General features: G+C 42.6%; 1 protein-coding gene across 1 annotated transcript; it reads right to left on the bottom strand.

Moving 5' to 3' along the window:
- Positions 1-3,502: 3,502 nt before the first annotated feature.
- Positions 3,503-16,644, bottom strand: LOC110173350 (NLR family CARD domain-containing protein 3-like). Its single transcript, XM_055157743.1, is given in 11 exon segments — positions 3,503-5,488; positions 6,932-6,978; positions 7,995-8,168; positions 8,347-8,520; positions 8,590-10,070; positions 10,072-10,376; positions 10,464-10,668; positions 10,773-10,842; positions 10,911-11,009; positions 11,561-11,691; positions 16,553-16,644. Coding segments are annotated over 10 exon segments (3,210 nt in total). The 5' UTR covers positions 11,677-11,691; positions 16,553-16,644; the 3' UTR covers positions 3,503-4,949.
- Positions 16,645-17,925: the final 1,281 nt, after the last annotated feature.

Raw genomic sequence — 17,925 nt, 5'->3', positions numbered from 1 at the left:
CTGAACATATTCTGTACTGTACAGTACAGGAGACAGGAGTCCCTTAGCCGATCAGGACGCAGAGGCAGGAACGCAATACGTGTTCATACACTAAAAACAAAAGGCATGCAAAATTGCACAAAAAAAAAAAAAAAAATCAGCGAAACAGTGAGACCGCGAAAAGTGAACCGCGTTAGAGCGAGGGACGACTGTAAACCAGGTCTAAACCAGAAGTGACCCAGGTCTAAACCAGGTCTAAACCAGAAGTGACCCAGGTCTAAACCAGGTCTAAACAGCGTGGAGTTCTGGGTCGGTCCTTTCGCCCGCCGTTACCTGAAGGTCTATCTGGCCGCGTCTCCGGCGTTTCACCGCTGCTGATTTCACGGTGATTTTAGCGAATTTGTATGAAGAAAAACACACCACTTCAATCCAGGTTAAAAAAGCGTTGTAACGCGCGTTACTCACATTTGTACCGAGTAAAATATTACTATTTTTTCCCCTGTAATGCCTTACATTACTGCGTTACAGCAAAAATCAACGCATTACTGTAATACATTACTTTTATAATACATTACTCCCAACACTGCAAATAACTTTAAAAATAATCCATTTAGGGCCATGGTGTCAATGAAAGTTAAATATAAATGTTGCTGTTGTGCATCTTTTGGTACCAATTTTATATTTCTGTCTTCTTAACTAAGATATGACAATTTTGCCAAGATTTTCAGTGTTTTTTCATAATTATCCAAAATCCACAGAGGCCAAAGATGAAATGAGAGACATAAAGTTTGATACCTGGTCCCTGAACGTTTGACCAGGTTTTGTATTCACCCTGTGAGTGTGTGCGTGCGTGTGTGTGTGTGTGTGTGTGGGGTGTGTGTTAGCGTGTGTGTGTGATTGGGGTGTATGTGTGTTTGGTGTGTGTGTGTGTGTGGGATTGGGGTGTGTGTGTTTGATGTGTGTTTGGTGTGTGTGTGTGTGTGTTTGGTGTGTGTGTGTGTGTGTTTGGTGTGTGTTTGGTGTGTGTGTGTGTGGGATTGGGGTGTGTGTTTGGTGTGTGTGTGTGTGGGGGGGGATTGGGGTGTGTGTGTTTGATGTGTGTTTGGTGTGTGTGTGTGTTTGGTGTGTGTGTGTTTGGTGTGTGTTTCATGTGTGTGTGTGTGTGTGGGATTGAAGTGTGTGTGTTTGATGTGTGTTTGGTGTGTGTGTGTGTTTGTGTGTGTGTTTGGTGTGTGTGTGTTTGGTGTGTGTGTGTGTGGGATTGGGGTGTGTGTGTGTGGGATTGGGGTCTGTGTGTGTGTGTGTGTGTGTGGGATTGGGGTGTGTGTGTTTGATGTGTGTTTGGTGTGTGTGTGTGTGGGATTGGGGTGTGTGTGTTTGGTGTGTGTGTGTGTGTGAGGACCAATCACAGCTCTAATCGTCTGCATCGATTCCCCTCCCGTCTGCGTCGTTTTGACGTGTAGTTAGAAATGTTCGGAGGTGCACGTCGGACGCAGAGGCTCTGCCAAGGGGGTATGCGTCGATGCAATCTCTCTCTGCGTCGTCACATAGACGATTTGACACTGGACCGTAAATTGGCCTTTAGTGTCAAAGAGTTTTTCCACACACTCAGAGTCATTTTACACTTGTATTATTCATTCATCCCACACTCGCTGTGCTAGATACTGTTGTAGCCACAGCTGCCCTGGAAGTGAGGCTGCCAATCTTTGCCCTCCGATCACCACTAACTCTCACGCACACACCATATGACAACACAGGTGAAGTGTCTTGCCTAAGGACACCACAACAGTGTTTGCCACAGGTGCTCCACTGTGGCCTGTGGTTTTCCCAGTGTGTCCTGTCCAAGTCCTGACCAGGCCCGGTCCTGCTGAGCTCCTGAGATCTGAGGAGATCAGGCTTAGTCTTAGTCAGAGATTGAAAAGACACATTTGTTAAATCGACGTTTTTGAGCTTTTCATCACAGTGTAGCATTGTTCCCTCGTCAAAAACAAACCTGAAGGTTTTTCATTTCACTTACAAAGATTAAGGTTAGATCCCCTTATTGCACTGTATTATTTTGTCTCGTTATCTAAGGGTCCAAAGCAAGAAAAAAATGATCTGATGAAGGCTTTTTGCTGAAATGTAATTTAAAAATAAAAAAAAAGCTTTTGAACATCGTCTGTCTGAGTGTGCTATGCATTTTTTTCACTTTTAAATTGCTGTTTGTTGCATTTACACCTCTACAACTTTGGTGTGTGTTTTCTGTATTTTTGTGCCATAGCAACTTATGTTCACTATAAAAGAGTGTATGCACTGTAAAAGTGTACATGCACTGTGAAAGAGTATATGCACTGTGAAAGAGTACGCCTTTGGGAGGGATATTTAGAGGCTCATGGTGCCATCTAGTGGTGAGACTTTGTAATAAAAAGCAGAGCTTCAGTGTTTCTCAGTTCTGTTCCACTTAGTGAAAGATGTGTTTGCTAAACAGGACCCTGCTACAATCAAAAGGGACTTCATTTATGACATTTAAAGGTACACTACGTTACCTTTCTGGTTGATGGTCTGCCGCTTGTTTCCATAGAGATGTTATTGCTTTGCCTGGAAAGTTGCACAGTTTGGCATTAACCATATTTATTTAATTATTTATTGCTTTTGCACAAAATACCTACAAAAACATGCATTCTTACAGTGAGCGGACTCGCTTCTCACCAGATCTGACTTTTTGAATTAACATAATAAGAAAACTTTGAAGAACATGTATGATGTATTAACATGATGTTCCATCCATTAATTTTCTTCCTCTTATCTGGGGCCGGGTTACAGGGGCAGCAGTCTAAGCAGGAACTCCCAGACTTCCTTCACCCTGGAAATTTAAAGCATGTTTTATTTAAATATTTAAGAAAATAATAACAGTGTATTTGTCTATTGAAGTAGTAATGATAATACAACAAGTTTAACCATATACGTAGGATTCATAATTAAAAATTTGGATACGTAACAATCTTTTGAAAAAGTTAACAGAAGCTTTTTTCCAAGCTGCCAAACAACAAATAATAAACAAACAAACCTGTCCCAAAACCCCAATCTTAACCAAATTAAAACGCCTCTTCTCTGGCTCTTTTTGTCAGATTTGAACCTGCTCTGGGCTTGGCAAAATGCAGTTCTCAAATGTAAAACTGTACAGAAGTGATACGAGTACTCTGGATGACCTCTACAGATGCTTTTCAGACACAAGTTATCCATTTATTTTTAGACATTATAAATCTAATCTACAACATTTTTGAAGTTGCTTCTCTCTGCATTTGCACCTCGATAAAGACATCGGTTTCTGTTGGATTCAATTAAAACAGACTTCAAGACACAAGAATGTTTAAAGGTCCAATATTTCACAAACTGGATGAATCTGCACAAACATATGCACACAAATGAGCTTTAACTTAAACACTTAAATAGAGATTTAAAAGTAACTTTGCACAATACAATGGCTTCAGGCAATATCTGTGAGTTCACAAACTCACCAGAATCCATCTTGGAGTGTGTCCTCTGTACGGTTAATTGGACCAATCACAGAGCAGCATTGAGCCCAAGACCTTTTTATGGGTCATTTTCAGTAAATGATGAGTTGATGGTGAATAAACATTTCCAAATGATTTGTAGGTGTGTCTTATTCTAAAGTGTGACCAAATCTCCTCGTGTTCTTCTGATGGAAACCACTCCTCACTCTGGGCATGTGGCTGTTGGGTTGTTTGTGGAGTTGTTCATACTCTTGGTTTGTTTTCTGTTCAACTCGACTGAAATCACTTTGAGACATAAAAAAGAATCCACTGGAGGCAGTTCTAATGCACAATAAGAATGCATTTATTGATGGTCCAAGTTTGATGAACAACAAAACACTAAGAGGAAACTAAGAGGACGAAGCCAACTGGACAAAGACCAAACATAGACCCCAAAATGTCCCTCACAAAAAAAGCCCAGAAAAAGACCCCAAAAGAAAAAAGACTCCCCTGTTCCCTTTGTCCTTCTGCTCTTATGCCTCAAAACATAGTCTGTCCCACACTCGAGTAAAAGTACTGTGAATAAAAGTAAACCAATGATGTTCAAATAAACTGCTCAAGTAAAACAACTGTATTTTCCGGGCTATTAGACGCGCTCTTAAGCCTCCAACCCCATCAAAAAACGACCGCACACCCCACAATCCAGAGCGCCCTATACACGAATCCACTAGGGTGTCCCAGCACGACTTCAGTAAACTACAAAGCCACACCACCCACAGAACACACACGGAGCAGACAGCGACCGCACAGCAAAACACACCCACAGACACACTCATCACTCCACGCTGACGAGGAACGGAACGGAGGAACGAAGCGAAAAAGCGAGTGCAATGTGCCACTTCTAGACACAACTGAACAACTGAGTCACCTGCGAACACACCGACAATCTGTTGGTCCCAGACAGCACCCTCCCTACAACTGAACAAATCCCAGAGTCACCGTGAACGAACAAACAAACAAAACCACTCACCCATCACACTGTTGGGTTTCCTTTAAAGTCCGGTGCGGTTTATTTGTGAAAAAAGTTTGAAAATAGACCATTTAATGACAGTGTGTCTTATAATCCAGAGCACCTAATAGCCCGGAAAATACGATAAAAGTATTTGGTGATTAAGTGTAACACATAAACTCTACTTCATGTTTTGGTCATGATGGTTATTCTGCATTCATCCAGAGACATTTCAAAAACAAAGTGAAGCCAAAACAAGACACATTTGATATGATACAATTGTCAACATAAAACTTTTCTCAAAGGAAAATGTTGGGGTTATAAAATGATTCTTACAAATAGAATTTGATGGAACACATGAGTAAATGTAGCTCATGATCCACCTGGGATCAAACTGAGGCCTAGTATCAGCGAAATGAGAGTGAAAAAACAACTATGAATCAATCTATGGATGATCTGATTTAGAGACATGAAAAGTGAAGATTCTGTTAATCCAAAGGAGCACACAGAGACACTGAGGAGTCAGACCAGAGCGTAAACCCAGGGAGCAGAGTGTGAGTGAATGTGGTGTTGAAGGTGTGGAGGTGGGTCAGTTGGTCAGAGGAAACTGTGTAGAAGGACAGAGAACCAGCAGGACAGTCCACAAACACTGCTACTCTCCCAGAAGAGGAGGACCAGGGCTGACGGAGGGGAGTTTGAATGTTATTATGACAAACAGAGAAACCATCTTTAGAACACTTCAGAGTCCAGGACTGATCATTGCGTCCAAACAAACCGTTAACACTGTCTCCTTTTCTTGTGATTTCTCTGTAAGACACTGATACACGAACCCGTTCGCTCCACTGGACCTCCCAGTAACATCGACCAGTCAGACCAGTTGAACATAGAATCTGAGGCCTGTGCTCAAATCTGTCCTGATGATCTGGATACAGTTGCTGCTCTCTCACAAGTGTCACCTTCTTGTTGTTGTCAGACAGTTTGAGGTTTCTGTGAGCTGTGTTTGGATCCAGAGTGAGATCACAGAAATCTGATGGAGAGAAAACACAACACAAGGTGTTCCTAGACAAAAATGCTATTTACACCCAGGGTATTTATTTAAAAAAATATATGTATATATAATATTTGATGTTTGTTTTTACTCAAAATGATGCGGAATCATCCATCAATCATTCGCAGTCTGCGTCTAATGGTTTAGTCCCGGTTAAATCTTGTTTTAGTCCTGTTTTAATCCTGGTTTAAACTTGGTATTAGTCCTGATTTTAGTCCTGGTTTAAAACTGGTTTTAGTTCTGGTTTAACTTCTGGTTTATTCCTGGTTTTAGTTCTGGTTTAGAGGCACACGGGAAGAGGCACGGTCATTGCGCTGTACGGGAGAACACGCGGTGTACGGGAGGAAATGCGGCGCACGGGAGCAGCAGGAGAAGTATACGGTCTATGGATCCACGTAGCGTATGTGAGAAGGAGTAACGCCAAGGTAAGGGGCCTCTATTGGTTCGCGGGGCCCTACTCAATGTGCGTACTGTGCGTATTGGGTGAACCGGTACTGACACTGTATCATGCAGTGTGACACTGTGTGGGGCCATGTGAAAAAATCCACGATAACCAACGGGTTTGGAAAGGCTGGACTGCTGCGTGATGAAGAGGACAGCACATGAGCAAGGGACAATTTGCCTGGAGACGAAAGTGACTGAGTGAAATGACCATGAACCATCTCCAGAACAGACTCACCATCCGTCCGACAGAAGCTCTGCATCAGGCACAGAGCGAACAGTTTTTTTGGCGGGTATTTTATACAGATTAGCCTTGTGGTGTTAGGTTTTGTTTTTTGTGTGTAAAGCTGCATTAAATACATTATAATCTCAAACGGGCTGATGTCGTTCTGTAGTAATTACGGTGCTTACGAGGGCCAAATGCTGACATTTGAACTACTTTTAATGTTACATTTATCTTACTGGAGGCTGTACTTGAACTGCTGAATAGACAGATCAACTAGCATAACCTCTAGCTACACATCACACAAGTTAAATGAACTGTCCATGATGCTGTGAAGGGGGAAAAAAAGAAAACTCTTCAAACTCTTTCAGTACTAAGTAATAGACTCAATCATTACTGAGTCCTAATTCTGATACCCTGATGATAATTTAAAACAGAAGAAATAGAATGTGATTTTCAAGATTAAATCATAGTACTTTCTTTTATATTCCCATGTGGGTTATATGTGTGTAATCCTACAGTGGTCCAGGGAGGTTCCATAGTGTCCATGGGTGTATCTTAGTCTATGTGCTCTTATACTTGTTCTGATACATCTCAACATCATTCTAAAATTATTCGGGAAAGATTCAATTCTGTCCTGTCAATGTTTTTTTTTTTTTTTTTTTTTTTTTTTTTTTAATAGATACTTGCTCCATTGGCAGCCTCATCATGCATTGTGTTTATGTGTCTGTTTCAAATGGAGTTAACTCAACACATACATTTTCTGAGTCCTGGTACTAACCACTCAGCTCCAGCAGGCTCCAGTCTGAAACACATGACATCAGTCTGAAACACTGAATCGTTTTAAAATCACATTTTTAAAACAGGCTTGTTTTGCAGTTTTTATCACCACTTATCAAAATAAAAGCATACAAAGAAAATAAAGCAGTTATTTGAATCAGTAGTCCTTGTGGGTGGAGCTGGCAGGCAGGGCAGCCGAGAAAGGCAAGGACACCCGGAGGGAGAGAGGAGAACAGCAGAAGGCGCAGGGTAAACCATGGCCTGGGCCGTGAAAAGTGGAGGCCCGGACCAGCCCCCACTTGGGTAAACGCTGTTACTAACGGCATTACTTTGATCAGTAATGAGTAATCTAACTAATTACTTTTTCAATTGTTACAACATTGTTACCGTTACATCACACCGTGACTGCACGTTAGTCAAGCTGCTCATTGAAGCTGTCATCTGACTTGGCTCACACCATGGTTTACACGGGCACAGCACAGCACTGTTGCTAATGTAAACGCACACGTACGATTTCAGTGTACAAGCCCTGTGTATGTGCTGATGTTACTCATATGAGTGAAATACAAAAGAAAATCCACTCCAAAACCTATGGCGAATCTGTGCTTACCTTCAATAAGGACTATGACAGAGACAGAAGTTCTGCAGCCTTTCATCTCATGCTGTCCTCACTCTCCCACATTGTTTTTATATGCATAAACTCACAGAGGAGCGCGTATTACAGCAGGACTCGTATCTACACCACTGTTTCATACATATTTCATGCCACTGTGCTTCTTTCTCCACTAAAGCGATAGCTCTGCTATGCAACATGTAAACAAACAGCACCGTATGATGACGTCATTGGGCCGTGGCCCAATTCGGTTGTGCAAGTGTGAGCGCGGCAATAGAACCCACAGCTATCATGCTTGAGCACGGTTCAAAAGTGTGCACTTAAAAAATGACTTTCCCTAGTAACTAGTTACTTTTACAGTTGAGTAACTCTAACTAAGTTATGAGATAATTACTTCTTCAAAGTAACGTGTCCAACACTGTCCATACCTGAGAGTGTCCAGTGTGCAGTGGGGGTCCTCCTGTAGAGCAGACAGGAGCTTTACTCCTGTGTCTCCTGGATGGTTGAAGCTCAAGTCTAGTTCTGTCAGATGGGAGGGATTGGACCTCAGAGCTGAGGCCAGAGAAACACAGCCTTCCTCTGAGACCAGACAACCTGACAGTCTGAGGACACAGATTATTGTAATCAGTCAATTCATTGGTAACATTCAGTTCAAATGAGGCAAATAACAAATCCCCTATCTTTATATTACTTTTATCAAAGATTATTTTTCAATGTAAATATAATAATAATGTAAAAATATAAATAAATAATAAAGTAAATACTGTGAACTCCTCTGACCTGAGCTGTTCCAGTTTACAGTGAGGACTCTTCAGTCCAACAGACAACATCTTCAGCCCTGAGTCTTTCAGGTCATTATGACTGAGGTCCAGGACTGTCAGACTAGAGGACTGGGAGCTGAGGACTGAGGACAGAGCTTCACAACTTCTCTCTGACAGGTTACAGCTGCTCAGTCTGGAGGAGGAAACATTGTTTATGTAGAAGTTGAATCAAACCATCCTCTGTTAAACAAATGTTACTCACAGAGCTTTGTTGGAGGCCTTGACCACTGGCAGCAGCCTCAGGAGAGCCTCCTCTGAAGCAGAGTATTTCTTCAGATCAAACTGCTCCAGATCTTCTTCTGATGACAGTAAGATGAAGGCCAGAGCTGACCACTGATCAGGAGACAGTCCACCTTCAGACAGACGTCCTGAACTCAGGTACTGTTGGATCTGCTCCACCAGAGAACGATCATTCAGTTCATTCAGACAGTGGAGCAGGTTGATGCTCCTCTCTGCAGACACATCCTCACTCAGCTTCTTCTTGATGTACTCAGCTGTTTTCTGATTGGTCTGGGAGCTATTTCCTCTCTGTGTCAGCAGACCTTGCAGAAAGCTCTGATTGGTCGAAAGTGAAAGTCCCAGGAGGAAGCGGAGGAGCAGGTCCAGGTGTCCATTTGGACTCTGTAAGGCCTGGTCCACAGCTGTCTGGTAAAACTGCACTGATTTATTGCTGAAAAATTTTGTCCATGATGATGTTAGTTTATCTAAGAGACGGTCGATCCCAGTGTTGATGAAGGTTTGATGGACGTGAAGAGCAGCCAGGAACTCCTGCACACTCAGATGGATGAAGCAGTAGACCTTGTCCTGGTACAGGCCTGGTTCCTCTCTAAAGACCTGTGTGAACACTCCGGAGTACACTGAGGCTGCTGCAGCGTCCAGCCCACACTCGCTCAGGTCACTCTCGTAGAAGATCAGGTTTCCTTTCTGCAGCTGCTCAAAGGCCAGTTTTCCCAGAAACTCCACCATCTTTCTGTTCTCTGGACTCCAGTGTGGGTCTGTCTCAGATCTTTCTTCATACTTGATGTTCTTGACTTTGGCCTGAACCACCAGGAAGTGGATGTACATCTGAGTCAGGGTCTTGGGCAGCTCTCCTCTCTCTCTGCTTTTCAACACATGTTCCAGGACTGTGGCAGTGATCCAGCAGAAGATCGGCATGTAGCACATGATGTGGAGGCTTCTGGACGTCTTGATGTGGGAGATGATTGTGTCGGCCTCGTCTCTGAACCTCTTCTTGAAGTACTGCTCCTTCTGTGGGTCGGTGAACCCTCTGACCTCTGTCACCATGGAGATGCACTCAGCAGGGATCTGATTGGCTGCCGCGGGTCGTGTGGTTATCCAGAGGCGAGCGGAGGGAAGCAGGCTCCCCCTGATGAGGTTTACCAGCAGCACGTGCACTGAGGCCGACTCTGTGGGGTCGGTCAGGGCCTTGGTTTTGGTGAAGTCCAGAGGAAGTCTGCACTCGTCCAAACCGTCAAAGATGAAGAGCACCTGGAGGTCTTCAAAGCTGCAGAGTTCTGCTTGTGTTTGACTAAAGAAGTGATGAACAAGTGTCACCAAGCTGAAGCTTCTCTCCTTCAGCACATTGAGTGCTCTGAAAGTGAACGGGAACAGCAGCTGTATGTCCTGGTTGGCTTTGCCTTCAGCCCAGTCCAGAGTGAACTTCTGAGTGAGCACTGTTTTTCCCGATGCCAGCCACTCCCTTTGTCAGCACTGTTCTGATTGGTCCATGTGTGTGAGCTGGGCCTTTAAACATGTCTTCACATGTGATGGTTGTCTCTGCTGGGTCTGGTTTCCTGGAGGCTGTTTCCATGTGTCTGACCTCATGTTCCTGGTTGACCTCTGAAGACCCTCCCTCTGTGATGTAGAGCTCTGTGTAGATCTCATTCAGAAGGGTGGGGTTTCCTGCTTTAGCGATGCCCTCAAACACACGCTCAAACTTCTGCTGCAGGTCAGACTTCAGTTTACGCCGATAAACTCCAGAATAACTCCCTGAATGAAGACAACAGATACAGGCCTGAGTCTCAGAGAAGATAAAATGACTGTGAGCACCTTGTTAAATGTGTTAAATGGTCCTACTGCTCCACAGACGCTCAGCCAGCTCCTTCTGCTTCATCCTCCTCAGGAAGTTCAGTGTGATCTTCAGAACAGCCTCACTGCTGCTCCTCTGCTCTTCATCCTCATCCTCCACAGGCTCTAAACATTCTGGGTAATCTGTACTCAGAACCTTGTGGAGCGTCTTCAGCTTCTTCTGGACAAAAGTGAAGATGTCCTCCTCCAGAAGCTGAACAGACACATTATAAACAACACAAATGCAGTTAGTGTCAGATCTGTGTCAAACAAGTTCTCATTCATCTGAACATTTCCAAACTTTAGTGAATGACAGACCTTAAATATGGAGTCCAGCTGTGTGTGATGGTGCTGACCACTGGAGACCTCTGGATCCGTCTGTTCCACTCTGTGAAAGAGACACATTAAACTCTCATTTCAGTTCTATTGTTTTATTCAACACTTGTGGAAACTCACTGCTCTGTGGCAAAAGCAATGGGATGTGACATAGACCAGTCACTCCTGAGGGACTCACAGCTGGGACCAGGTTCAGATGGAGAATGTTTCTGGTGGATCCTGAAACACAGAAGAAAAAACACTTCAGTCACAGTAAAACACATGGGACTGTTCTGACTCAGGTCAGATACTTCAGGAGGTTCTACAAAGTGTTCATGAGGCCTTCACCACAGACACTTCAGTACAAAAGTTTGAACAAAGAAACACTACATTTCGGGTTTGCAATAGTATTCTCATTATTACAAAAAAGAAAAAAAAAAAACTTACACCTTTTTATTTTCAACCTCAGTTTGTCATGTTCCAGGTATAGGCCTGACAGTGACACTGAATATAATACATATTTGTTAAACTAATCCATTCTTAAAATCTTTCAGTGTCCATGTTTAAATTCACACTTAAATCTAATTATAGATATATTTGATTTTTGGAATTATCAGATCATTGAAATGTAACTTAAAACAACAAAATCTGTTGTGAGATGATTTCTCTCAGAAAGACAAGATGTCCTACACTGAAGCGACACATGTACACCTGGTGTTTTTGGTCATCACATTTCTTTAGTTCACGTAAACACACACAACAGTCACATCTGATCATTGGCTCAGACTTACTGTGGACCAGGCTCCTTTTTAAAATCAATGTATCGGTCAATAGAGTGTTCACTTCCCAGCGCCGCCCTGCTGGTGGTGGGAGGGTCTGCGTCCTCTCTGTGATCTCTCTGATCCATGCTCAGTCCAGAGTCCTACAGAATGACATCACAGTGTTTAGCCCCGCCCACTGCTCACAAAATAATCCAAATGTATACCGCACATGTTCCAATCAAGACCTGGTGTTTGAAGTAACAAACGTTGCTCTTTCCTGCCAGTGCATGAACGCGCTCAAACACTTGATCTGGTCGCTGTTCCAGACGCTCCTATAACAGGTGCCATATCGCTATGTCGTGTAACAAATAAACATGATCAAACACAAAAATGTTGTCATTTTGTTGTCCATTTTTGTGCTTGACCATGTTTATTTGTTACACGAGCGTTATAGGAGCGTCTGAAACAGCGACCAGATCAAGTGTTTGAGCGCGTTCATGCGCTGGCAGTAAAGAGCAACGTTGTTACTTCAAACCAGGTCTTGATGGAAACATGTGCGGGATACATTTAGATTATTTTTCAATGGAGAAATAATACGCCACGATAAAGAAGGTTTAACGTGACAATACAGCTCCCGCAGTTTTGCGTCTCTCTATGGGAGTGAATGGAAGCGAGAGGAGGACACGCCCCCCCATGCTTCCAGATGTGGCCCCGCCTTTACCAGTTATGCTGATCGCCAGACAATCCGGACAGGGGACTCAGCGCTGCGCTGTGCAGCATCAGGCATCAATGGGTTAATGCAGCTTTGCACACAAAAAGGAAACCTAACGCCACAAGGCTAATCTGTATAAAATACCCGCCAAAAAAACTGTTCGCTCTGTGCATGATGCGGAGCTTCTGTCAGACGAATGGTGAGTCTGTTCTGGAGATGGTTCATGTTAAACTTTACAGAGATCATGTGCAGATCGTACATGTGCAGGTTCAGTGCGTCTCTTTATTCAACAGTCATTTCACTCCTGTACAGTCACTTTATTTACGTCGGCTCCCGTGTCACTTTCGTCTCCAGGCAAATTGTCCCTTGCTCATGTGCTGTCCTCTTCATCACGCAGCAGTCCAGCCTTTCCAAACCCGTTGGTTATCGTGGATTTTTTCCACATGGCCCCAAGCTGTCACAATGCATGATACAGTGTCAGTACCGGTTCACCCAATACACACAGTACGCACACTGATTAGGGCCCCGTGAACCAATAGAGGCCCCTTACCTTGGCATTACCCCTTCTCGTATACGATACGTGGATCCATAGACGTATGCATCTCTTCCCGCTCCCGTGCGTCACATTTCCTCCCGTACACCGCGTGTTCTCCCGTACAGCGCATCGACCAGAACTAAAAAAAAGAACTAAGACCAGGACTAAACCAGGACTAAAATCAGGACTAAAACCAAGTCTAAACCAGGATTAAAACAGGACTAAAACAAGATTTAACCGGGACTAAACCATTAGGCGCAGACTGCGAATGATTGATCGATGATTCCGCATCATTTTGAGTAAAAAAAACATCAAATATTACTCTCAGTAAGTGAGTTGTTGTTGTTTTTGGGTGTAAATAGCATTTTTGTCTAGGAACACCCGGGTGCCCTTCTATGTGCCATGCTAAATACACCCGGGTGTAAATAGCAACAATGTCTATTTGCCCTATGTGTGAATAACAATGTTAGATATTTACACCCAGGGTGCAAATAGCATCTGCCATATTATAATGCACTAAATCTGCTCAACTTTTTGCATTTTTCTCTTTCCTCTGTGGATCTGTTTGGCATCTGAACTCATCAAGTTTTCCATACCTCCTTTGTTACTCAACTAACAACATGGATTCGGAGTTGGACCAACCTGTAACCAACAAAACCCTGATTGTCCCACTTTGACTCCAAACTTGACATAATTCAAAACTGCATGAACACAATGCAAGAATCGCTCAAGTCAGTGGGAGCCAGACCTGATCATCTTGAGGACAGGGTTAAATCTAATCACTATAACCTGAATCGCGGGTGAAAACCTTCGAAAAACAGAACTCCTACCTGGCGGAGAAAGTTGAGGATGCTGAAAACTGAAGTAGGGCCTCTAACATCGGCTTTTTCAGTGAACTCCTCATTCAACTTTATTTATTCATCCAAATCTAATATTACTGATATTCAATCCTCAGTTCAACATGATTATAATACTGTTCAATTATGGGGTCTGGTCAAGTGGTAACGGAGGGAAACAGGGGCAGATTTTTGATATTCAAATGTCTCTTATTCAGACACAAGAGGGACTATTGAAATAAGTAAAGTATCAGAATGTAGGAAAGAGTTACACTCCAACAGGGTCAAGTTAAACCTGTGATATTCTTTCAAGTTGTTGACAAAAAATTTAAAAACTCATGTCGGTAACGGAGGGAATGAAATATGCAGCACTTTTTGGCCAATAAATCCAAACAGTGATAACTCTTGGTTCTCACTTCCATATCCTTAACAAACTGGTTTGAATATTTGCTTCATATAGTTTTCTACCATATGGTACAAGATTAGGTTCAAAAACCTCTTACATTTTAAGTCATGAGATTTTTTATTAAGAAAGGTCATGGTAACGGAGGGAAAAGTAACGGAGGGAAAATTGTGCAAACAAGTAGAAGGTGCAGGATTTTACATCTGGTAAACTAGTATTTTGACCCATTTCTGGTGAGCAAACTGTTCTGTTGTCTCAGGTTTTAAGGGTGTTTCAGCTCCTTTCACAAATGTTCAGTAGAACTGAGATCTGGGCTCACAGAAGAACACTCCAGAACAGTCTGATGTTTTGTTCTTAGCCATTCTTGGGTGTTTTTAGCTTTGTGGTTTGGGTCATTATCCTGTTTGAAGACCCATGACCTACAACCGAGACCAAGCTTTCTGACACTAGACAACACATTTCCTTCCAAAATACCTTGATAGTTTTGAGATTCTGTAGTATTTTGCACAGATATAAGACACCCTGTGCCAGATGCAGCAAAACAGTCCCAGAACAAAACCAAGCCTCCTCCATGTTTCACAGTAGGACAGTGTTCTTTTCTTGGTCTGCTTCATTTTTGCGTCTGTGAACATAGAGCTGATGTGTCTTGCCAGAGATTTCCAGTTTTGTCTCATTTGTCCAAAGAACATTCTCCCAGAAGCTTTATGGTTTGTCAATATGCATTGTGACAAAATCCAGTTAATTTTTTTTAATGATTTGCTTTCAGCAGTGGTGTCTTCACATGAAGTCCACTTTGGCTCAAACAGCGATGGATGGTGTGATCTGACACTGATGTACTTTGACCTTCAGCTTCACATTTAATTTGTTTGGAGGTTGTTCTGGGCTCTTTGGTTCCATTCGTATGATCCATCTCTTCAATTTGTTATAAATTTTCCTCTTGCAGCTGCGTCCAGGGGGGTTGGCTTCAGTCCTGTGGACCTTAAACTTCTGAAGAACATGTGTAACTGTAATCACAGGAACGTTACTCTGGTTGGAGATGGTCTTATTGTCTTTATCTTTAACCTGCTTGTCTGTCATTTTCTTTCTAGTCTCCTGACACAGTTCTCTTCTTCTCTTTCTCTGGTTCATGTTCAGTGTTGTCTCCATCATGTCTCCAAACAGCACAGTGACACAATGTGTCACACCATTATTTTTGTCCAGGGCAGTTTCATTAGTTTGTTTTTTTAAATAATTCTTTTGAAAAACAATTAAAAAGCAATGTCTGATTTTCATTGGTTATTTTACAGATTTTAAAAAAATTATTATTGCTTTTCTTAGTTTCAAGTTATTTCAGTAAAAATGTATTTTAATTGATTTAATTGATTTTTCTTTCATTACCAGAGGGGTACCAATAATTTTGTCCATGTCTGTATAAAGACTCGGGTCAGGCACAAAGAGCACATTCCACGTATGAGACCAGAACTTATTAGTACAATTAAAAGCCCCGTCTAAAGAAAAATATATGGAACAGTGGGAGTTTAGAGCAGAAAAAAAAACAACAACTGTCATTTACAACCACAAGTCAATTCCACAGAAACAACACATGAAAAAGAAAAAGAGAGAAGAGACACATCCCATGACTCTGAGCACTTAGTCTCTGAGGAACATAGAAACAAATCCATACATCTAATAAAGACAAATAACCAGGAAATAAACCAGAGTCAGGCCAAACACAAACTTACACTCACTTCTCCTTTTGAAACTGACATCAGCAAAACAGCTCCCACAGAATCCTGACCAGGGTTTCACTTCTTTAAAAATAAAGTCAGGAAAATACCATTTAAAAGAACTCATGAATCATTTCCCAAACTCAAAGATAAGAAACAAAGACCCAGAATGTTCCGTCCCACTGGACACGTGCTGTATCACACTCATGTCTCTATATTCAGTAGAGTCTGTGCTCACGGCTCCAGCTCTTCTCTCTTCATCATGTCTGAACAAGTCTACAGTGTGAAAAAACAAGGTGAATTCAGTGAGTGTGTGTGTTTGTGTGAGAGCTGTGTCAAGTGTTCTGAGAAAGAGTCTGAAAACTCTGTCAACTGACAACAAATGTCCCAATGATATGAACACCACAGACACCCATCCTGTGAGCCCCCACGCAAATCTCCAAGCACCCACCGGAATTTTTCCCAATCCTAAATAGACTACATTTTTACGAGTGCACATTTACAACGAGTCTTTAGTGTCTCACTCTCTGTCTCTGTCTCAAGAAGCACACCTAAAAAAGGTGAAATGTGTGTGTGGGCACATGCACGTGCACCCAAAAGTGCCTGTACATGTGTTTGCACTGAGAACCCACTTAGAAAAACATAAACTGACGCCTATGACGACCACCAAAAGTACAACTACATAAATGACAACAGGAAATAAAACAGGAACTGAACCAGGACGAGCACAGGTCTAAACTAAATCTGTACCAACCCAGGACTAAACCAAGTCTAAACCAGGACTAAACCAGGACTAAACCCAGTGTTGAACAGAATCAAACTAGTGATACCTGAGTGGATCCAAAGAGTCCAAAGCGTCTCAGAGAAAAGTGTGCATCTGGAGGAAGAGGCTTGTTGTGTTGTGTTGCTTGTGTTCTTCCTCTTCTATTGGCTGTGGTCCAGGTGGGCGGGGCTTCACACTGGTGAGTGACAGGAAGCTGCTGCTGAGCTCTGTGTCTGTGAGGGCCTCATTTAGTGTGACACAACTGAAAAAATTTGCCAATAGGACAGAAATATGAAGGAGAGAACCCACTCCTGCTCACCCACTGCACCAGACTATAGAGAGACAGATAGCCCGGTGTTCTTTGGAGGAGGGTGTCCCAGGTGTGTGAAAGGAGGAACGCGCCGTCATCACGGTTCATGCTATCCGTGCCTCGTTTCCTGATTTCAATGGCCTCCTAGATCCAGTGTTTGAACTTGTTGTTCACGGGAGGCGTGGTCAGTCTGAGCGACCTGCCAGGTCCATCAGACTGACCACGCCTACAGGAAGTAACAACAGCTGAGATACGACACGTCACCACCAACACCGGTGACAGTTCTGAAGATGGCTCGCAGCTAGCAGCCGAAACATGTCAACAAGGTAAATACACTTTACTGCATTGTCTTTAAAAAGAACCCAAGAAGTTAAAGTATATAAGAAGACAAAATGAACATCACTGGCTTAATAAGAAGAAGATTTGGACAAAGAGGTGTCAAAGCACTTCGCCATTTGGAGAGGCTGGAAAAAGCGCGCGCACGCTATAACAACCACCTACGCTTCAACCTCCGATGCAGAGATGAGAACATCACGCCAGCTAGTATTAACATCAAGACCCCGATCCCAACCCATAATGCAAAACAAATAGTTAATAAGGCCAAAAAAGCACTGTTAAATGAAAGGATTCGCATCACTATCAATAAGCAGAAAAACATTGAACGAGAACTAATGGACGAAAGCGAGAAATACGGACGGCTTTTCCCCATGGAAGAAGAGGCACAGCGACAGGTTAGCAAACATTTAGAAAAAACATACGAATTAGAATTTAAAACAACTAAGGACCGCCACGTTAGGAAGTTAAAATTACTAATAGAGAAAAAACACCGTAAAATCGAAACCTCACTAACAAAAAATAAAGATAAATGGGTATGCAATTTAAGTCAGTGAAAAATCACAGAAACAGAAACAAACGTACTTGCACGAGGACTTAATTTTGCCACCACCCCTAACAAAATACCCATAAAAGAATACATATTAGCCACGGAACTAGCATGCCAAAAAATACCAAATCAGGGACAAAAAGCAGATTTACGCAACACAGTGACAGGGATTCTAAAAACAGCCAAATTACCGAAAAGCAATATAACCAAGAAGGAAAGGAAAGCCATTAATCACATGAAAAAAGAC

This window comes from Boleophthalmus pectinirostris, unplaced genomic scaffold (assembly GCF_026225935.1).
Source record: "Boleophthalmus pectinirostris isolate CB_2022bp ecotype Guang Dong unplaced genomic scaffold, ASM2622593v1 HiC_scaffold_22, whole genome shotgun sequence".
In the NCBI taxonomy this organism is placed as follows: Eukaryota; Metazoa; Chordata; class Actinopteri; order Gobiiformes; family Gobiidae; genus Boleophthalmus; species Boleophthalmus pectinirostris.
Note: the sequence above shows the minus strand (reverse complement) of the source record. Positions and strands in the feature narration are given on the sequence as shown.